The 19,524-nt window shown below is 42.8% G+C and overlaps 1 protein-coding gene across 2 annotated transcripts in view; it reads left to right on the top strand.

The window, feature by feature from the left end:
• The first annotated feature begins 16,146 nt into the window (after positions 1 to 16,146).
• LOC142106812 (uncharacterized) overlaps positions 16,147 to 19,524 on the top strand; it is a 75,193-nt gene continuing 71,815 nt past the window's right edge. For both annotated transcript variants that reach the window (XM_075189836.1, XM_075189837.1), the window contains exon 1: positions 16,147 to 16,785. In XM_075189836.1, coding sequence (XP_075045937.1) covers positions 16,599 to 16,785 — 187 coding nt within the window. In that variant the 5' untranslated portion in view covers positions 16,147 to 16,598. The remainder of the gene's footprint in view (positions 16,786 to 19,524) is intronic.

Below are 19,524 nucleotides of genomic sequence, written 5' to 3'. Positions count from 1 at the left end.
GACCCAGCTTTTCCGGTACCACCGCCCTGCCTGCTACCATGCAGCCCTGGTCAGTGTGATAGGCCAGGGGGGGATCCATCCACAGCAACCCTAATCCATAGTAAGAGGTCAGGAGTACCAGCCAAGATACGCCAGTAATGGGTTACACTCGCAGTGTCAGTAACCCGGAAGAAACCCGGTACTGGATGCTGGTAAGGAGTCCAGTGGTGGCAGCATTTGTAAGCCACTCCTACTGCGGCAAGAGGGCGCATTTGGGATAATGAAAGGGAATGGTGGCAAAGTAAGCCCAGCCGGTTCCCAGCAACAACAACAGGGTGGCATAGGCGGGCCATCCTGTCACATGCGCATGTCTCTGGCTAATCATGTTACATCATACTTGCTGACATTCAAATTCTTCAGGTCAGGTGGCAAGTGGTGGGTGGAATCACACCACTCTGCTGTGCAATGCCGCAATTCATTGGCAGCTGTTTCAATAAGGCACGCAGATTAACGTAAATTGCGTTTTTTTTAAATGCATGTAAATCGGGCATATGCGCGTTCCTATTCAACAAGGAGTGGATGTGCGCTTTGCTCTGAAAGACAATAAGCTGCGCGACGCAGTGTATTGATGCAGGATACGTCCAGTATATATGTGGAATACAAAGACCCAGCAGAACTCAAAGAAAAAAAAAATCTATCAATGTCACCTGTTAATAATATAGCCATTAATGACTATTACGTTTATCAGGATGTTATGAATGACTACTGTACATAAAATGCATTTTTACAGTTGCTTCTGATTGCAAACACATGTTCTAGCATGTATACACATGTTCTAGCATGTATACACAGCTGTCATCACTAGTAATCGGCACCTACACCAAACCTGTAGCTGGTGCAAGTGATACAACAGAAACAACATGTACCTTTGAGATGCCCAAAGCTTGAATCGGTGGTGGCAGCGTGAGCTCCAGCTTGCCACGCCCTTACTGTGCATTAACTACGTGCATATGCCCAGTCCCCTCCCCATTCCACCCTCTGAAATCGTAAGCCTTAGTAAGGGTCCTTTGCGCTCGAAGAAGAATTGGACGTTGCTGCATCCACTGGCGTATTGTCCGGTTGTGGGCGTGCGCAGTACGCTCTTATGACATTTGAATTCCTTAATAAATCAGACCCACTATAGTAGTTGAAAAAAATCACGCTACTAAACATTTATGCTCCAAACGTACCTGACTACAGATTTTTGAAAGCAAATAAATCTCCGAAACCTAAATGCAGAGAGCATCACTAACTTTATGATTGGAAGCGACTTCAACACTGTAGATAATCCTTGATTAGACAAATCCTTTCACTCTAAGCCTCTTCTGGCTCCAGCTGGGAACATAGACACTTGCTGAAAAAACAAAACAATTTGTCAGATTGATTTCGAAACCAGCTATTTCCCAGAATTATTTCTTATCTAAATCAATCTTATCATCTAAATCAATAGCATTTGTAATCTATGACCATGTCTATACTGTATATCCATTGTGTTCAGGGGCAGGCTGGCTCGGGGGGCAGGGGGGCAACGGTCAGACGGCTATTAGGGCCGGGGGGTAGGCCGGCCGGCCGCCCCCCCCCCATGCAAAATACATAATTTCCCCCCGCGGCCGCATCTGATGATATCAGATGCGACCGCTTCAGCCCACAGGCGGCCGCATCACATGACAGGGGATGACAGGAGATCATCAATGACGCGGCCGCATCCCCTGTCATGTGATGCGGCCGCCTGTCTGCCCCCCGGCCATCCCTCTCCCAGCCCGCGCCTGATTGTGTTATAATCACGCACCCCGAGCTCAACACACTAAATTCTGGTGATTCACTTTTCTGACCCAATCTGAATGTTTTTTGGTATACTTCAGTTGTAAATGGCCGGAATATTTGGATGATAATCTGGAACATTAGGACAATCCTGTCTTATTCTATGAAGTCTATCAGTATTGAAAGGTCATATCATTGCATATCAATCCAGCAAAAGAGAAAACAAAGCAAAACATAATTTACTAGATAATGCTATGTGTAGAGCATTTAAGAAATATGTGGAAGACCCCACAGATGAACATTCAGGGGTAAATGTATCAAGCTGCGAGTTTCCGGCAGGTTTGAAAAGTGGAGATGTTGCCTATAGCAACCAATAGCTATCATTTCTTTAGTACATTCTACAAAATGTCAACTAGAATCTGATTGGATGCTATGGGCAACATCTGCACTTTTCAAAACCCGCTAGATACCTGCAGCTCGATAAATTTACTGAGAGGCAGCGTCTTGCAGTTTTTAATTGTCAATATCATAACCAGTTTATTAATGCTATGTTATATATTGTATTGTATACCACAACAAATTATTTATAATTATGAATGTTATTGAAAATTATATAGCTTCGTTTACTATTATAACCTGAATTGCTCAAATCAAGTGAGAAGTTTCAAGAAATGTAATAGAACACGAAATAGCACCTTGCAACATTCACAAATGTTAAAGGTCTATGGAAGAGTTAACATATCAAAGGAGAACAGAAAAAAATGAAATTGTTACGAGCCGCGGCAGTGCCCAGCCGCCGCGACTCACTCACCCGCGTCCCGGCCGTCGCCATGGCGACCGGGACGTCATTTCCGGCCATAACCCGGCCGTTGCCGGGGCAACCAGCAGACGCTTCAGAGCTGCGTCCCGGCAATAGGAGGAAGCCGGGCGCAGCGATTCTACAGCCTGTGGGCTAATTAATAGGGGCAGATCATAGGAGGCAATTACAGGCATTAGCCTGCAACTGTGCAGGCCAGGGGCAAGCCCTGATTGGCTCTATTAGTGACTGCTCTATTAACCTGCAGGAGTGTGTTCAACCTGTGATTGGTTCAGCTGGGTATTTAAGGCAATGAGGTCTGCTGCCTCATTGCCGGTTATAGCTTCTGTGCTCCAGTCTGCTGACCTGCTTGTTCCAGTTCCTGTATCCTGTATCTACGTTTGACTTCCCGTGTATGACCCTTGGCTTCGTATTGGACTTCGCTTGTGTTTCCTGTGACCCTGATCCTTGGCTTGTTTACCCGTTCTGCTACTTTGCCTGTGACCTCTGACCTCAGCTTGTTCATCATTACTGTTACCTGCTGCCGGCCTTTGACCTCTGCGTGGACCTGACTCTTCTTGCCTGGGTTCTCCCCAGCCGGTACACACTTCACGACCCTCTGTCAGTCTGCAGCCCAGTCTGTCCCCACCATCAGGGGCTCCAGTGAACACCTGACTGGCAGAGTAGACTCCGGGTTGTGTTGTGCCGGCTGGAGGGGTTCCTAACAGAAATATATATAAATATATATATATATATATATATATATATATATATATATATATATATATATATATATATATATATATATTACCTTTATGGTGAGCTGAGTACAAGTAATAGTTTCATGCAGCCCACCATAAGTGGCACACATTGGCCTCCTGCTGTGCCATTCAGCGGGACAATTATATGACTCCATAAAGAGGTTTCCTGGAACAAACATAATGATGTACTGCCTTTAAGGAATATATAGATAAGGTATAGTATGGTATGACCCTCCCGCTATGGTCTGTTCAAATATTAGCTATTTTTCTTCGACCACAGTGCAAGCACAGCAAGATCTGATGTACAAATCAGAACATGGCCCGAGAACAGTATAATATTTATAGTAAATAGGAAAAAAAATCTCAGTTTTAATGACATTTAGCAATACACATGGACATCCCACAGTGTTTTGTATACAAAATAACGACATGCGCAGCTTACTATATACACAGCCATAAATGCCACAACATTCACACAGATTCATGGATGAGGTTACATTGAATTTACAGACCAAGTAATAAGAATAATATTGATGTGGAAAACTTTTTATTGAAATGTAGAAGCAAATTGATAGATATGACCAGATACATAGAGAGATAAATATTGTATTCTAAATGCAGACTAGTGTATATTCCTAAGTACATTATAGGATCAATGACAGAGAGAATGCTAAGACTGACAGGAGTGACAGAGAGGAAGCCAGGAGTAATATGAGTGACAGGAGTGACAGAGAGGAAGCCAGGAGTAATATGAGTGACAGGAGTGACAGAGAGGAAGCCAGGAGTAATATGAGTGACAGGAGTGACAGAGAGGAAGCCAGGAGTAATATGAGTGACAGGCGTGACAGAGAGGAAGCCAGGAGTAATATGAGTGACAGGAGTGACAGAGAGGAAGCCAGGAGTAATATGAGTGACAGGAGTGACAGAGAGGAAGCCAGGAGTAATATGAGTGACAGGAGTGACAGAGAGGAAGCCAGGAGTAATATGAGTGACAGGAGTGACAGAGAGGAAGCCAGGAGTGACAGAATGTCAAAGAGGAAAGGCAGAAGTGATAGGACTGAAAGACAGAAAGACAGGAGTGACAGAGAGGAAGTCATGTGTGACAGGAGTGTGAGGAGTGACAGAGAGGAAAGCTATGTGTGACAGGAGTGAGAGGAGGGACAGAGAGGAAGCCATGTGTGACACCATGTGTGACAGGAGTGAGGGGAGTGACAGAGTGGAAGCCATGTGTGACAGGAGTGAGACGAGTGACAGAGAGGAAGCCATGTGTGACAGGAGTGAGAGGAGTGACAGAGAGGAAGCCATGTGTGACAGGAGTGAGACGAGTGACAGAGAGGAAGCCATGTGTGACAGGAGTGAGAGGAGTGACAGAGAGGAAGCCATGTGTGACAGGAGTGTGAGGAGTGACAGAGAGGAAGCCATGTGTGACAGGAGTGTGAGGAGTGACAGAGAGGAAGCCATGTGTGAGGAGTGACAGAGAGGAAAGCCATGTGTGACAGGAGTGAGAGGAGTGACAGAGAGGAAGTCATGTGTGACAGGAGTGAGAGGAGTGACAGAGAGGAAAGCCATGTGTGACAGGAGTGAGAGGAGTGACAGAGAGGAAGCCATGTGTGACAGGAGTGAGAGGAAGCCATGTGTGACAGGAGTGAGAGGAGTGACAGAGAGGAAGCCATGTGTGACAGGAGTGTGAGGAGTGACAGAGAGGAAAGCCATGTGTGACAGGAGTGAGAGGATTGACAGAGAGGAAGCCATGTGTGACAGGAGTGAGAGGAGTGACAGAGAGGAAAGCCATGTGTGACAGGAGTGAGAGGAGTGACAGAGAGGAAGCCATGTGTGACAGGAGTGAGAGGAGTGACAGAGAGGAAGCCATGTGTGACAGGAGTGAGAGGAGTGACAGAGAGGAAGCCATGTGTGACAGGAGTGAGAGGAGTGACAGAGAGGAAGCCATGTGGGACAGGAGTGAGAGGAGTGACAGAGAGGAAGCCATGTGTGACAGGAGTGAGAGGAGTGACAGAGAGGAAGCCATGTGTGACAGGAGTGAGAGGAGGGACAGAGAGGAAAGCAAAGAGTAATACGAGTGACAGAGAGGATAGCCAGGAGTAATATGAGTGACAGGAGTGACAGCGAGGATAGCCAGGAGAAATACGAGTGACAGAGAGGAAAGTCAGGAGTAATATAAGTGACAGGTGTGACCGAGAGGAAAGCCAGAAGTGATACGAGTGACCGGAGCAACATAGAGGAAAGTCAGGAGTAATATGACTGACAGGAGTGACAGAGAGAAAAGCCAAGAGTAATACGAGTGACAGAGAGGATAGCCAGGAGAAATATGAGTGACAGGAGTGACAGAGAGGAATGCCAGTAGAAATATGAGTGACAGGAGTGACAGAGAGGAAAGCCAGGACTGATGCGAGTGACAGGTGTGGCCGAGAGAAATGCCATGAAAAATACTAATGACAGAAGTGATGGAGAGGAAAACCAGGAGTAATATGAGTGACAGGAGTGACAGAGAGGAAATCCAGGAGTGACCAAGAGGAAAGTCAGGTGTGAACTCTAAGGAAAAAAGCCACCCTCCCACAGGGGGACACCACACCAGTCTCTTCCCCTCGCACTTGGACTTCACCTCTAACAAATATGCATTTGTGGATTTTTATTTTTTATTTTTACATTGTAAATATTTTTTGTTTAAATTAAACACCCTACATATCCATATCCGTTGCTTATATGCACTCTTTAGTATGGTGTATCTAAGGTGACCTAAAATGAGCAAAACATACCTTGCAGGTTGATTTGGGGTTTAGTCCTGTTTGCAATGAACGATATTACAGCCAGACCCGCTGATGTGCCATGGGCCTGTGTCAGCTGATACGAATTTTACAGCATGAAAGGTATTTGCACTGTATAATTGGCATTTGGCAAAAGATATAGCAGTGAGGCTAGATGCCAAATCCTTTGTTCCCTGAAACTGGCAGCAAGGTAACATTTGCTCATTTCGAGTAATCTCAGAAACACTATAATACAGAGTGTATATAAACAATGATTATACTATGGTGTTATATTTTAAAAATGTAAATGAAATAATATATATTTATTCACAAAGGTGGGCATATCCTTTAAGAGTGTGTTAATGCCATTTTATACAGGCATAATTATCATTGATCTCTATGGTGCTTTGCATAGGCATTGTTCCTCGATATTTAAATAACGCCAACATATTCTGTAGCTCTCATAGGCAAACCGAGAGGGGGTTTCCTAGTGCCTGGAAACCCCCCTCCAAGCCTGGGGCACTGTATTATTGAGGTGGCTGGACCCTGCCCCCGCTTCACACGGCTTTGCTTGAAAAGGGAGAGCTGCGTGCACCTAACAGTAGTGCACGCAGCATTGTCCATGTATATAATGGGGATAGGAAGAGTTGGAGAGCAGCCAAGCACTGTCTAAAATTATAGCTACGCCTCAATGCATGCTGGTCACGCCTACTGGTGGCGTGGTGTGGAAACTCCCCTCTACAAATCCTGCATTTGCCCCTGGCTCTGCACAAAAGTATTTTCTGACTGTGTTTGTTCCCAAATGTAAAGCGTTATGAAATTTACTGGCATTATATAAATAAATGTTGATAATGAGGATGATGATCATGATTTCCCTCCAGCGGCATAGCTGGTGCATTGAAATTGACTTTAAAACTACAGCCCGTCCTCATACTCATAATATAATATTGATCATACTCTGCTCACACCAGCAGAGTGCAGTTCTGCTTGTCTGTCAGTGGGGAGTTTTCCTTTCCTTCCCATATCGATTTACAGCAGAGTCTAAGCATGACAGCTGCTTCACTTTATATTTACAGCACAATTCATTTAGCCTGGCATAGGGCAAATGCCTTAATAGGACTAGTTTTCTACAGCACGCAATACTTACATTTCAATTAACACTATCACATACAGCACTCATGTAGCGTTATCATAACCAAGCTAACTAGCACATGAATCCCTTAAGACAACAAAGACAGAATGTTTTGAAATGGAATTTAATATGATGAAAAATAGCATCATGGTTAAGGTATAAAAAAAGCTAATAATAATAATAAAATGACATACAGTAAAATATAATTTGCAAACAAGTTTCTTAAAATAAAAAGGAAAAATGCAAATATTGAAAAGGTTCACATAATTTTTTGTTCTCTGTTACTGGGGCTAGTGGAAAATATGGAACAAGTCTTCGATAGCAAACAGGGTAGTCAAATAACACGCACAAAGGTCAGGGTCACCAGCACGAAAGCAGAATCCAGAAACAGAGCAAAGGGTCACAACAGGAGGTCCAATAGCAGAAGGGCAGAGTATCCACAGGAACACTGGAACAAATAGGAACAGGAGAGGAGCAGGTCAGCAACAGACAGTATCCACGCTATAACCGGCAGGGAGGCGAAGCCTCCCCTGCCTTAAATACCTAAGACTGCCAATCAGGAGCAGAGAATGAAATGGCATAATAAGCCCCCCATGTGTGGCTTAATGAATGTAATAAGTGCTAATAGCCCGCAGGCTTAGTAGGAGTCTTGGTGCACGCACCTGACTGCCCTATGTTGCCGGGGCGCGAAAAACTGACAGCTCAGCGTCCGGCCGTTGCCCTAGCAACAGTCGGCCCGAGAACAGGAAGTGATGTCCTGGTCGTTACGGAGACCGTCTCCAGGAGACAGAGGGGAGTGAGACGCGGCAGTGTTTGCGGCCGCTGCGGCTCTTAACACGTTTCTCCATCTTCTTACACTCCTGGACAGTACTTAGGGGTTATCAGTATGTTTTTATTTCAGTATGTTACATACCAGCTGCTGCTGCTGGGAGTTATAGTTCCCCAGAATCATCATCACATAGGTTTCATCACACAGGTTTCTCAGCTTTTATGCAGTGCACGCAGGTGTAGGCATACAGGCGTTCATCCCATCCCAATATCCAGGGACTCTCCCTTAGTGAGGTGCAACTGTGCCATCATCCATTGACTTCTCTGCCATTCAGTCTCCATTCCCCATTCTAGCTGCACACCCAAATAGCCAAGCTGCACCTGCAGTCATTTTCCAAAGGGAAATTTGCATGGGAGAAGATATTTTTATTTGAAACAGGATCAACAATAATACCATGCAGGCTAAATTTGAGAGAGGGTAAAGTATAAAGCAAGGCTGGTCTGTTGGTGTTGGATAGTCTCCAAATAGAAGCTAAGAAGTGAACTTTGCTATAGTGAGTTTCCAAGTCTACCCATGCTCCAGTATTGTAGGGAGCGAATGTGGCCGTCATTTGGAATGCCAAGTAATAGAATCTTCTGCCACCTCTAATTCTAGGTTTCTTAGGAATAGCCAGGGAGATCCTGGGAGGCATATAATTCCAAATGTATCTCAGGAAGGAAGATTGCTGATCTTTAAAAAACATGCTTTAGATTTTAACTGGGATCATTTGAAACAAGTAAAGCCATTTAGGAATCATATTTACCTTATTAGTAATGATTCTACCTAGCCAAGAAATAATGTACCCTCTCCAGGTGGTAGGATCCCGTGTGATTCTGGAGAGAAGCCTAGGACAGATCTTCTGGTATAGATGTTCATACAGAGAAGTGATAAACACCCCTAGGTATTTAATCTTACACTTTTGCCATTTGAGAGTAAAGGTTGACTAAATACAAGCTTTTAATGGTGACGTAACATGTAACAGCATAGCCTCAGACTTGGGGAAGTGAATGCTATAGCCTGGGAGGATGCCATAACCGTCCATTAGCTGGTAGAGGGGTGGGAAAAAGGAATTCCCGTGGTCCCACCTTTACTCCATGTATAGAATCAGAATGCCTGGTCATAGCAGATAGGGGTTCCAATACCAGGGATAAAACCAGGGACGACAACGGGCAGCCTTGACTGCTCCCATTAAATAATGATATTGAATCAGAAATGGAGCCATTGATTAGGACCATAGCAGTGGGAGAGGGCTAAATAAATCAGCAATACCTGTAAGGAATTCCACATAGATACCATATCGTGCAACACGAAACTCCAGGATATCCAATCGAACGCCTTTTCGGCATCAAGAGATAATAATATCGCTGGAGAGTGCCCGAGATTTATTTTATGTATTTGATCAGTCGCCCTCCGTATATTGGCCCTGGCCAGGGGCACCGGAATGAACCCCACTTGATCACAATGGGTTAGGCCGGGGAGGACTCTGTTCAAACAGTTAGCTAAGATCTTTGCGTAAAGTTTGACATCAATATTGAGCAGTGATATAGGTCTACAGTTGACGCACTCATTGGGATCCTTCCCTTGTTTAGGTATGACCACTATTCTAGCTTCCAACATAGTTCTATGGAGAGGGAGCCCTTGAAGCACAGCAATGAACATGGTGGTGAAGTTGGGGGACCAGAATGTGGGAAAACTTTATTATAATAGGCCACGGAGAAGCCACGTGGGCCAGGGGCTTTAGAAGATTCTTGAGCAGTAATCATTTCAATAATTTTCTCAGTAGAAATGTCCTCATTCAGCTCTTGAGCTACCAGGTGTGAAAGTTTAGGGAGCTTAGCAAGTGTGAGAAAGTTGTTAATAGCATCCTCCGATGGGCTGGGTCCAAGTGGCAAATTGTACAAATTATTTAATTTGGAATAAAAAGAGTGAAATTCTTTGCTGATAACTTCTGGGCTATAGGTGAGGGCACCCAAGGAATATTGTAGGGCTTATATGTTATTTTGAGATCTAGTTGCTCTGGACAGAGAAGCTAAAATTCTATCAGCTTTATCTCCCTTTTCATAAAAAGTCTGTTTTAACCGTTTCAGGGTTTTAGCAATACATTCAGAAAGAAAGAGATTCAGATCAGATTTGATCTTTTTGAGTTTGTCAAGAGTTGTCGAATTTGGAGAGAGTTTATGTTGACGTCCAAGGTCTTGTATTTGGATAGCTAAGGACAGGTGTTGTGAAGCACTATGCTTCTTGTGAAGGGAGGCCATGCTGATAAGATGACCCCATATGACTGCCGTATGGGCTTTCCATAGGGTGGTAGAGGAGATATCAGGGAGATTATTATGTTGTAAGTATTCAGTCAAAAGAGCATGACGCTGGTGGAAAAAATTGGAATTGTGAAGGAGAGATTCATTACTCCTCCACATGGAGGGACGGGGGAAACACGTAATTCTGCAGTGATCGGAGTATGATCCAACCAGGCCATTGGATGAATTCGGGGGGATTGGTTTAAGGGTTAGATCATGGCTAACAAAGATCATATCTATCCTAGAGTATGTATTATGAACAGTAAAGTAAAATGAATAGCCTTTAATAATGAATTGCCTAATCTGCCAGGAGTTGAAGAAAAGATGATCTTTAAAAAGATCTGCCAAAGGTTTTGACTTTCGAAACTCAGAGCTGCAGTCGGAAGGGGCAAGTGAGGATGACCTATCAAGAGTACCGTCAACAACCACAATCACTTCTTCCCTACGCACTTGGGAACGATTAGTAAAGAATTGTCGCTGATTCTGATTAGGGGCACAAGCGTTCACTAAAGTGCATAAAGTGTTATTAAGTTTACCCACTAGTATCAAATATCTACCCTCGGTGTCGGTATGAGAATCTAACAGTTCGAAAATAATATGTGAAGCTACAAAAATCGCAACTCCCCTCTTTATCTGTCTGGAATCACAAGCACGGAAGGTGGTAGGATAAAGTCTGGATTTCAATTCAGGGTAAAGACGCTGTGTAAAATGCGTTTCCTGTAGGAAAACTACGTCTCCCGTCTCCCTTGTGGTGCTTAAGTGTATGAAAAAGTTTATTGCAAGTTTGTGGGCTATTCAAACGTTTGACATTGCTCAAAAGAGGTACTTCCTGTACATTTATTAAAGCCTTTGTTTTCTCATTTATTTACAGAAGTTACTCTTACAGCACTGAAGCCTAGGGGTGCCTGTAAACCTCTACCCCTTTTCCATGCTCTGGATCCAAGTGTATCAAACTGTTAAGTGCTCCTGGTACGTTGTAATTACAATTCAGGTCTAAGCCCGTAGGTGACTTAACAGCAAGAGTGAGAGTTCGCACGTCTTGGTATCGATTCACAGATTGTGGATATTCCACTTGCATCGCTTCCGGACAATTTAGGCAACTGATACACAGAATCATGTATGTCCATCAGTGAGAACCCAACACACTATTTGCCTATACTTAGCTGGCAGTGTAAGTGCCCAATTCCTGGCACATCAGTACTGATATCACAGCTAGAGTAGGCAACCTAGTAGGCATGGGGGCCTGGATTATTTTAACCTGTTCTTATGTGTTATTTTTTCATAAATGGAGTTGGAAGGTGACCCAAACCAATGTCTTACAAAGGGCCCGATGTTTTCTTAATCAGGATCTGAATGATATGTCTATAAATGCTGATGGTAGCGTTCATAGCACAGATTCCCACTAGTGTGCATGGAATTCTGCATTCACACTGTCTCACTGAAAAGATACTAAGTGAGCTGGAGAATGAAGTTAGTTACATGTACATAGGCAAACTGTTGGCGGGGGGGGGGGGGGGGGTTCCTAGTGCCTGGAAACCCCCCTCCAAGCTTGGGGCACTGTATAATTGAGGTGGCTGGACCCTGCCCTCACTTCACACGACTTTGCTTGAAAAGGGAGAGCTGCATGCACCTAACAGTAGTGCACGCAGCATTGCCCATGTATATTATGGGGATAGGAAGAGTTGGAGAGCAGCCAAGCACTATCTAATATTATAGCTACGCCCCCATATATGTTGGTCACGCCCACTGGTGGCGTGGTGTGGAAACCCCCCTCTACAAATCCTGCATTTGCCCCTGATGTATATATCTTTATGGGAGATGGGTGTGAGCGAAGGACATGGAATAAGACAAAGAAGGAGACTAGAGAGAATACAGAAAATTAGGAAGAAGAGGGAAAGAGGAAGAAGAGATATTAGGGGGAAAGATAGTGGAAGAAAGTGAGGAGAGGGAAGAGATAGATAAAAGTTTTGGGAAAAGAAATGAAGTAGAAGAAAAAGTCACAGCAGTGTTGAGGTGGGAGAGAGGTGAACACACGTTTTTATCAGTGTTAGAACTGTACGTACTAACAACAACCGTTGTTGGACACAACAACATAACTTACATAGAGATATAATGCAGGTATTTAAAGAAGATGTATAATCTTGTATTAATATTATCACTGAGAAATCCACAAACTGATGGAGAAATGCATTTGGAAAGGACCTCTATAGACACAAATTGCTTATCTTCTTTTTCATCATGTAGTTACAAAATTGACTATCTTACAAAATATAACCGTTGCAAAATGTTGTATGACATTTGCTTGACAAATTGCATTATGTGCCACAAGTGATTTTGTTATCATCCCCCATTGTGTGCATCTATTTAACAAAATTATTTACGAAAGTGTAAAAAATGCAATGTGATACTTGCCGCAATATATTTTAGTCATATAATTTTTTTCAATAGACAAAATATACTCATAGAGTATCTAATGGTTAATATCTGAGTGTAAAGCTAATCTTAATGAGTCAAGGTCAGTACATAGTGTTACATTATATAAAAATACAAAGGAGAAATAATAGGTGTAATAATCAAGGGGGCTTGCCTTGTGCCCCATAATTTTTATGGCATCAAATCCTTTGATTTTATCACCAATCCACCCCAATACAATCAATGATCCCCCCTATTTAGCTACCTTCTGCCAATGGACAGTGCTATGCAGTGGTGGCAGATATAGGGGCCCGACAACTTAGGGGCCCTGACAGCTGCTTTCCCTGGAGCAGTTGCTACCCTAGTAGCTATGCCCTTGGGTACATAAACACTAGTGTTAAAATTCTGCATTTAAGTTGTGAAATTAAAAATCATTGCACCAAATAAGACAGTACATATTTGTGTTTTCATGTGCATTTAACTTGCATTGTGCTGCAGTGTTTTTTTTTTGACGTGCATCAATGCAGTTGAAGACTTGCATTAATCTCAATGTGCAGCACGGTGGCTCAGTGGTTATCACTTCTGCCTCACAGCACTGGGGTCATGAGTTCGATTCCCAACCATGGCCTTAGAGTTTGTATATTCTTCCTGTGTTTATGTGGGTTTCCTCCGGGTGGTCCGGTTTCCTCCCACACTCCAAAAACATACTAGTAGGTTAATTGGCTGCTGTCAAAATTGACCTTAGTCTGTTTGTTTGTGTGTGTGTATGTCAGGGAATTTAGAATGTAAGCTCCAATGGGGCAAGGACTGATCTGAATGAGTTCTGCAGAATTAGTGGTGCTATATAAATAACTGATGATGAATGTGAGTTGTAGTTAAGACACAATTACATAGGCATTTCCCAAGATAACAGTTTCCTGTTTTATCACAGACACTTGTTTAAAAAAAAGCCGGTTGAAAGCACTTGTAAATGTATCTAAATAACCATAGAAGGCCAATAAGCACATACATAAATGCGTAATGCATTTTATATGCGTTTTACTTGAATTTTCATATGCAATGAAAAAAACATATGGCAAACGCTAGTGAATACGTAGCTGTAGGCTGATTATCCATGTCAAAAATGATCACCTTTGCTACTTCTAAGTTAGTTAGTTTTTTGAGAACGGTAGATTTATTTTGATTTGCAATGCTCTCCTTCTTTAGTAATTTTGTAGCATACCTTCTCTGTATTTGGTTATTTACTTGTAAAATATAAAATAAAAAGAGAAATGCAAAAATTGATTAAAACAAAGTCGTAGGTTCCTATTTATTGCAAGTATTTGTCGAATATAAATCAGATTGTTCACCTGTAAGTGTCAGTTTATCAGTTATGAGCTCATCAGCTGGAGAGAATTAAATACACTGCATGGTTTGCGTGTTCAATTTGCTCTGTTTTATTAGTTACAAGTCCATATCTATATAGCAAAAATCACATATTACAGAAAACTACTCCCCAAAAGGTTTTAACTACTCATGCTCCCTTTACACAGATGTTGCTATATTCCCTCATTTTCACACAGGAATACTCCCCAGGGGGGAGTTGGCTTATCTCCTGTGCTGCCATATTCAAGGTCATGAGCACAGTCTCCTGCAAACAATGAATAACTCCTACAAACTAGCTGTATCTAATCTCGCTTTAAGCTATAAGAGAACAAAATGGCTATAAGGCAACAAGATGGCGTCAGCTTAGCAAAATCACATTTCTCATTTTCAATCAAATAATAATAAGAAAAACATATACAAAGCAGGTCTGGAAAAAGTCAATGTGGTAAGTAGCTCACTGAAATTTTTTTTCTTTATGTGCCTGTCAACCTGATTTGTTGAAGAAAGTGTTGTTCATTGATCCAAGTAGTGCTGGGGTGTTTTTATTTGATTTTGTGTCATTGAGTAATGCTGGTTTTATGATGGCTGCACTCTTTGATATATCAACCAGTATTGCTGTGTGTGTTCTGAAATCAATTGGACCATTATCAGGCATGTTGGTAAAGGTGGACAGAAGATGACCACTTATTATCCTATCATCCTGTGTGGGTGGGTATATTCTGACTGTACCAACTGGTGTCAGAAGTGCGGGTAAGTTGTGTAGCCAAATGGGCAACGATGCTGTCACAGGTGTCACACAGTTCACCTGTCTGAAGCAGATCACAACACCCAGGAGGTATATTTGCCAAACTGCGGGTTTGGAAAAGTGGAGATGTTGCCTATAGCAACCAATCAGATTCTAGCTGTCATTTATTTAGTGCATTTTACAAAATGACAGCTAGAATCTGATTGGTTGCTATAGGCAACATCTCCACATTTTCAAACCTGCAGTTTAATAAATCTAGCCCCCAGTGTTTGTGGAACTGGCAAAAAGGTAGTGCTGTGAGTCACAAACTTTGTGCTATTTTTTGGTTAATTGGCACAAATAATAACAAATAATTATTTGCCCTATGGTATAGCCATTGATACTTTTTCTGACCCAGGGGTCTGTTGGACCTACTGCCTATCACACCCTATAAGAAGGAGGAGCCAATTTAACAAATACAGCATGGCCATAGCAGTAGCTCAATACATGAAAATGCTTTATTATTTTTTCCTATTTGATTACACTAAAATAACTATATTAATATAATGCATGTGCATTGCTGATGTAAATTATGTGGGTGCTGCTTGTATCAGACGTATGTAGGCACTACTGGTATAAAGCAAATGCAGTCACAAAGAAAACCTCAAGGGCTAGATTTAACAAATGGTTGGTTTGAAAAAGTGGAGATATTGCCTATGGCAACCAATCAGATTCTAGCTTTCATTTATTTAGTGCATTCTACAAAATGACAGCTAGAATCTGATTGGTTGCTATAGGCAACGTCTCCACTTTTTCAAACCGCAGTTTAGTAAATATACCCCCAAATCTCTGAAGTTGTGAAATGATTCTGAAATCTGCATTTACAGCCTATCTGTGATGTTTACCAACATCTGTTGTATACACAGTAAGGTCAAGATCTCCAGGTATTGTGGAACTACAAGTCCTAGCATACCCTGACAGTGTCAGACAAGTCAGGAATACCTATAATGAGGCAACAAGAGGCATCAAGTTTTGTGGGACTTTTTTTTTTTGCATTTTGGCATCTTTTTTTTAAACAGAGAACTAAACTCCTGTGGTGCACTTATATAATGTAACAATGCTGAAGGAGCATTCGTGCAAGGAATATATTTCTATTGCCTCTTGTGGTGACAGGTACTTTATACCCCCAGCCTATGATGATGACAGATGAGATGAGGAAATGGTTAATAGACCTTTAAGAGCAGCAGCCCCTCCCTCCCCTTAGAAGCTGTGTCTTTGCTTTATCTGCCATTGGACGATCCCCCTGTCACTCATCTCCTGGAAGCGCTGCTTCCTCTTTGAAAATGTTGCAAGTTTTTGGAGAGATCTGGACGGCGTGGGAGGGGGATCTGTAGGGATTCCTAGTTCGGCTGCTGCCAGGACACCGGGCATAGAAGCTGGCACACTCACCAGGCAGGCATGGCATGCATGCCAGCCCTCTAGTGCTATCTAAAGTTATCTGTACTGCATGTGACTGCACAGACCTGCTGTGGATTTAGGGGGGAGCTGGGACCAGCTTGGCACATGCTGGCACACTGCAGACATGATCCAGGCGTCAGAATGCCCATAACACCATGCTGGTGACTTCAGCTAGGAGGAGAAGAATCACATCCTGGTACTAGAAGGGACTCTGATACTAGAGGGGCTTCCTACACTGCATTTTGGTGCCCATGCCAGAGTGAAGGGTGGTAATAAGGCTGGGGGGGGACCTGGGTGTTGGATCATGGGCACTGGGGCATTCAGCAGGAGGCAGAAGAGTCTTCTCCATACAAGCTTCTGCCTGTTGGCCGTGGTGGGGCTGGGCACTGGGGTCTACTTATACAACTACATGCTTAGTAAATCTAGGACATCGGAAGCCCAGGCTTTGAAATTCAAGCAGCAGCATGAAACGCTGTCAGCCCAGCTGCAAGGTAAGCAGGAGTATAACATCCGGTCATTAGCAGGGGGGATGTGTTCCCTCTTTGGTTTCTTTATGACCAGCCATGGCTTTTAATTTAATTTAGCTACCAATCTACATCCCAGGCTGGGAGAGTAGATAGACTTGAGTAGCCATATGCCTCACCCCCCCTCCCCTGCTTTCCCTCCTCCTCTGTGAGAGTAGAGTTTCAAAGTTCTCAGGAAGAGGGTGAGGGTTCCAAGGAATAGTAGTAATGATGCATGAGAGGTTTTCTTTACACTTGGGTGTATAGCTCTAAACTAATTCTAAGTATCTGATTTAAAAGAATGACACTACCTAATAATACTATGTCATTAAGTTGGTATTAATATTAATAAGTGTTTATAACACAGGTTGGGTGCATGTAAATGTCATTGCATCAAATGAGACTGTATATAATTGAGCATTTAACGTGTGCTGCATTATTTAGCTAAGGTAACATACTGTTTTGTCCCAGGTGCGTGTTTAAAATATATAGATTGAATGCGCTTGTAAATGTGTATCAGGCATGTATGTAAATGCAAAGTGGTTATGTGATCTTTTACTTGAATTTTGAGAGTGACTAGGGCTATGGTGCAGTTTTGTGTAGTGACTCCATCCACACCTTATCTACATTGAAGTTTAACTCCACTGGACCTCCAAACCTATGTTGTAGCTTTGTACAAGAAGTGCTTTCAGGAATATGACTTGAGAATTCAGGAGACTTGGGTTTTGCTGCAAGAGCGCTCTTGTTTAAAGATCTGCCCATCCCACAGTTCATGTTTGTGTAAAAAGAATTCTCAAAACTCTTAAAGTTGTGCTACGTTTTTAAAGATTCCGTAAGCGGATTTTCCACTGTAGGACAACTCATTCTTTGTATTTCCTGCTCCAGTTGTGTAGCACTTTAATGTAGGGCTATCTACTGGCTCTTCAGTTCAGGCCCTGCCTTTCCACAGCAAAGGAGAAGACTACGAAGTAATTGAAATGTGCTAGGGTGGGAATTGGGAAGTGAATGCGACAACTGATTGGATGGGTGCTGATGTCATCCAATCCGTAAACTGTTGCAACAACAAATCGCTGCTGTTCTAGCTTTTCATATGGGAAATTGAAATAAACACTAACAATTAGATGCACACATAAGTCCAAACGCCTGTATTGGAGATGCACAAATTCCAGCCCTTTATTTAAGTTTATCAGAGATGGCAGGCAATGAATTGGGATGATTCTTAAAATATGTGCTATTCAGCCAGATCCTTTTAGGAAAGAGTTGTCCAAATGAATGTTCTGACATATCTAATAGATAGGCCTGGAGGGACTGTCTGTTGGTCTACCATATAAAATAAAAATGGGTGGAGTTTATGGCTGCACTTTGCAAAGATTGTGAAATAAGAAGCAAATCTTGTGACCAATGAGCATGGTTTTGGCCTGTCGCCTGCATAGAGTGGAGGCAGCGTATCAATTTACAAGGAACCAGGTACTGAGGGCAATTTACATAAGGTACTGTTTCTTAATTTATGGATAAGCTGTATTTTCATTGAATATTGGTTCAGTCCACAAAATGGCTGCCACTCTTAACTTTTTTTGGTGACCAATGCTTTTTGTTAAAGACAGTGAATGTACACCTAATGGTACCTTCGTCTGGGTATTTCATATTTCCAATTGAACTTATCATAGAAACCTATACACTTTTAAAACAGTTTTTACCCCCCTGTTGTATAACCTGAGCTCCTTTTTTATTATTTTTTTACAAAAAAAATAAAAATAAATTCTAAAATATTCCACTCAGAGCACTTTACTATAAATCAGGTTATGGTGTATATTTCATGTACCTTTTCGTGACGTGGAGGCAGGGTTTAGCTAACAAGTGGGTGGAGCTTACCATTGAGACAACAGCACATTATGGAGTACGCTGCAGTTGTGGCACAAAATGGCGCTTGTCCTAATGCATGTTAGGTCTGTTGTTAAACAAGTGCTATTTGGGGGGGGGGGGGAGGCAAAGTCCCGCAGTGTTTCAGTCAGAGATGGTGTGTTTAGGATAATGTACTGTCAATGCAAATATGGTGCATTGACTTGTGGTGGTTTCTGTGGGTTGTAGCCTGACTAAATGGAAATGGAACATTATGGAAATACTGGGAGTGGGGGGGTTCTCTAGAAATTGCCCAAGGGCTAAAAAAGTAGCAAATTGCCTTAGTTCGCGAAATATTGGTATGATCAGTGGTTATCATTAACTGCGTATCGGGCTGCCGTGGGCCTCCCATACGATACACACAACAAAATACCTTGAATTTTGCTCCAGCACACCTCAAGTGATCCGCCCTGAAAGGTCCATTACTTTCCGCACTTTGGAACAGCCTCATACAGTAAATGCGCTAGCTTGTGGGTGGAGGTGGAAACACTGATGGGATGCTTGTAGGGCATTTCCTAAAACAGTCCAGTCTCATACCCATTTGCTGCTACTCCTTTCAATTGCTCGTAGTCTATCACTATGGAAACCAGACATCCCTGTCTTGCGTTGGGGCTGGTTGATGACTGAAAGGTGAGGGGGGGTGCTGCTTATTACACAGTACACTGTGTTTGAGAAGTGTTGTGTGTATGAGGATATGCTCCTGTAAATGCCCCACCCCCCATCTCATTACAATAATCTCGTTTATGCACCGCTCCATATAAATGGGAACACTAGGCCTCTTCTACATACCTTTCAAAGGGCATGCCTTCACTCCTTCCCTCTGAAGTT

Source organism: Mixophyes fleayi, chromosome 11 (assembly GCF_038048845.1).
Source record: "Mixophyes fleayi isolate aMixFle1 chromosome 11, aMixFle1.hap1, whole genome shotgun sequence".
Lineage (NCBI taxonomy): Eukaryota > Metazoa > Chordata > Amphibia > Anura > Limnodynastidae > Mixophyes > Mixophyes fleayi.
This window is presented reverse-complemented; position numbering and strand designations above follow the sequence as displayed.